This window comes from Diabrotica virgifera, chromosome 3, assembly GCF_917563875.1.
Source record: "Diabrotica virgifera virgifera chromosome 3, PGI_DIABVI_V3a".
NCBI classification, from domain to species: Eukaryota; Metazoa; Arthropoda; class Insecta; order Coleoptera; family Chrysomelidae; genus Diabrotica; species Diabrotica virgifera.
The window spans coordinates 168,925,040-168,928,592 of record NC_065445.1 but is presented as its reverse complement, the minus strand read 5'-3'; the positions used below and the strand labels follow the sequence as shown (position 1 = coordinate 168,928,592).

General features: G+C 32.2%; 1 protein-coding gene across 1 annotated transcript; it reads right to left on the bottom strand.

Moving 5' to 3' along the window:
* Nucleotides 1-1,706: 1,706 nt before the first annotated feature.
* On the bottom strand, nucleotides 1,707-3,317 carry LOC114331832 (extracellular serine/threonine protein kinase four-jointed). The gene has a single exon (XM_028281502.2). It carries the CDS (start codon nucleotides 3,192-3,194, stop codon nucleotides 1,875-1,877), a length of 1,320 nt encoding a protein of 439 aa, XP_028137303.1. The 5' UTR covers nucleotides 3,195-3,317; the 3' UTR covers nucleotides 1,707-1,874.
* Between the last annotated feature and the right edge of the window lie 236 nt (nucleotides 3,318-3,553).

Below are 3,553 nucleotides of genomic sequence, written 5' to 3'. Positions count from 1 at the left end.
ATAAATTCGGAGTAATCATAGAAAAATGACACCTTGACGTCTCTAAAGTATTAAGTCGCACGTACCTTTTAATTTTGTCGTAAATAAAAGCATTTCGGCTGTTGCAAAAAATACAAGAAACCAATAAAAATGACGGTTTGATTATGATTTTTTTTAGTCATACGGCTGATCTTGATTTAATATTTATGAAATATTTTTTGCAAAAGCCTTAAAACAGTCATTTGTAAAAAAAATTATAACAAACACTATTGATTTTCTTATCATTTAAAACTTTTCATTTAGCTGACAAAAGATAAATTTTATTCTAAACTTTAGTGAAACTCTTCTTTTCTATATTTTGAGAAATAAAGATATAATATGTGAGTGTTAGATAAGATTGTATTATTTCAACATTGGCCTTTTTAGGATCCTTTAAAAATACTACCCAGTAATCTTAACTGTGATAGAAATTCTTACTCGACACTTTTAATATAAAAATAAATTAGGATGTATACAAATTACACGAGTGATATAATTTTTCTGATAGAAACAACAATTATTACGCGAAAATGATCGAGAAAAATGGTATATACAAGTGAAAAGTACCATCTACTGCTTTGTGTCAATCAGATCGAAGTTGTCACTATTGATAATATCAATAAACTCACATTTGTCAAACAATTATCACAAGTCAAGCAATATAAGAATTTTAACACTGATCACAAGATTTGACGAAAGCTACTACACCAAAAATAAAAAAATATGACTGAATTCTAGGAAACCATATATTATCATTATCTTTGTTATTGGATTATCTTGGGTATCTTGGGTTGGTTATATTGGGTATCACGAGTAAAATTGTTAGAGGGTTTACTAGACAATACCAAAAATGAATTACATAAAAAATAATTGTTCCTACAAGGAAGAGTATTATCTTTGTACTAAGACAAAATAATGTCGTGGAAAGCAAAAGAAGGGTACAACGAAGATATCAACAGAGATGAAAACCGATACGAATTATCCAATCCGAAAGGTTTAGGTATAATTTTGATATGAATACGAAAATAATAATAAATATTAGAATGTTTAAAGTATAATGAAATATGGAAAGAAGTGCGTTTCTTAGCTAACGTTGATTTGCACAAATTTTCTTATTAATAATTAATATTATATCCTGTTTCGGTTATTTATTTGACAAACTGTAAAGCAAATAGGTCTATAAAATCATCTGTTGAAGTATAGGCATGTTAAGAAAACGAGTAAACATAATATTTCATAAAGGAATGAAGTGATAATCGTCTTGTACTCTGTTCATAAACACGTACAAAGTAAAACTTCGGAAGTTCTTAAAAATTAAACTGATAGAATACCTCGGATAGAGTCGATAAATTGAAAAAACAATGCATTGAACAATATTCTGTCACACAAAACAAAATTCTGGCACAATAAGTAAAAAAATTCAAAAGGTTGACAATTTTAGACACATTTGTAGAAGAGTTTTAACAAACTTATATAATACTAAAATCCCATAAAATGAAATAGGAACAACTTTTGTCTACCTAAAGTTTTAAACAATAAGAAAAGCAATTACTAAAAAAAATAAATCACAATATCTCGAAATATATATCAGTTATTTGATGTATCTAAAACTTCCAAATTTTGCTGACAAAGGCAATAATGCATATTATTTTTACTATAAGAACTATTATTAAAGAATATGTGTCAAAAATAATATAGAACAACCAACTAGATAAATTTTGGTCTTTTCATAAAAAAATGTATTATAATAATTTAGTATTTATGACAAACGTAAGTTCCGTTGAAAAGTATTTTGGAAGTTTCAGATAAATATTAGGAAAAAAATTTAAAAATAAAACCTACGATTTCCGAGTGGACTAGCTCTTGGCAAATACTGACTCACATTTGGAAATTTGGTTGTACACTTTGTCGATTCTTTCATTTAAAATTTTCACACTCTTGTCTGGTATCGTCGGCAGAATATCCTTCACCGACTCACTGTTCGATTTTTCAAACATATCGCGCAACAAGTGTCCAATGTTACCTTTATTCTTTAACTTCTTGATGATATCAACAGTCTGTCGCCTAAACAAGCACAAATTTTCTAAAAGGATAGAGTGGTATATCTCATATTTTTTAAGTAATCTGTAACCGTGTAAAAGCCCTGATTCATTGTCCAAAAACACCAATAAATCACTGTCAGATTTTCTAGCGAGATTGTGCGCAGGCGCTTCCATTATGTTGGCATTCCATTGATAATTGTAAAGATTATTGACTATCCTGTCCAAATTGGCAGTCAAGTAATCAAATATTATCAAGTCGGACCACTGAGCCAGCTCCACAAGGTTCTTAGTCAAGTCGATATCGTCCAAAACTTCATTTTTGGTCATATTCAACACATCATATATGTTTAAATGTCTTTCAACTGGTTTAAATACACTAGGGATGTTGGCTGAATTTAGGTTTGTTATAAACTGAGTCATAACTATTGGTCTGTTGGAATTCCATTGTGCAGAAGCTATTTCACTTCGAAGATTTTGCCATAGAGGAGTCTTTAGATCAACCACACTAACGGTACTAGGGGCAAGATTGGGCAAATTTAGTATTTTAGCTAGATAGAAACTAAAAAGTTCCCCTTGTATCTGATCCGTGTTTTGTCTGTAGCGCACACAACCTTTCAAACCGTCTTGGAATGTAACTAAGCGGTTCTGCATCCTTCCACAACCATTTTCCATTTTGATAGCAACTGCATTTTTAACATAATCTTCCCAAAGCTCGTGTTTCTTGTCCTTGTAGCCTTCGGGTAGGGCTCTTTCCACTCGTTTACCCCAAAATATACCGTTTTCTACAAATTCTTCTTTCGTTTTGGTTTCTTTGAAGTTGTCAACAAAAGTAACTGAAGAAAACCGATTTTTCGTGTGATTTTTGTAGCCGTAACTGTTATTTAAGAATATAGTCCGAATCACTGAAGAATTCGAGATCGTGGGCTTCGAAATAGCAGTTTCAGTCTGGTTGGTATTAGGGTTTTTAAAGTACATAAGTGGAATAAGAATACCAATAGTTAGTCCAACACTAAACGCAAAAATAGCACTTAACAAACAGAGGTTCTTGTACACTGAAGAATAGTAAAATTTGGGCTGTAGTGGCTTAAGATCACTATCCCACTGCGAGGAATTCTTAGCAGCGAAATACCCCATCGCATCACTACAACCGAAACACCACGTAAAATCACCGACTTTACCGTATATCGAACTCACGTTTCGTCAGCGAAACTCACAAACGTCTTAACGAATCAACAAACTTTTATAGACTGATCTCGCAACGAGTCACTTCTTGGTCTTAACAATACTGAAGAGAAGAGTAGTGGGAAGAATTACTGACATATTTTAGTAGACTGAGAGGGTAGGACGTCGGTTACGAACGCGATGGGTTGGAGCGAGACAGAAATGCAGCTGAGATGAAAAGGCTGCGAGAGGCACAGTGACGTACATTCGGCGGATCAGTCCGAATTCCGCGATCTTACAGTTCCTTTAGAATTTTTTTCAATATAATATGT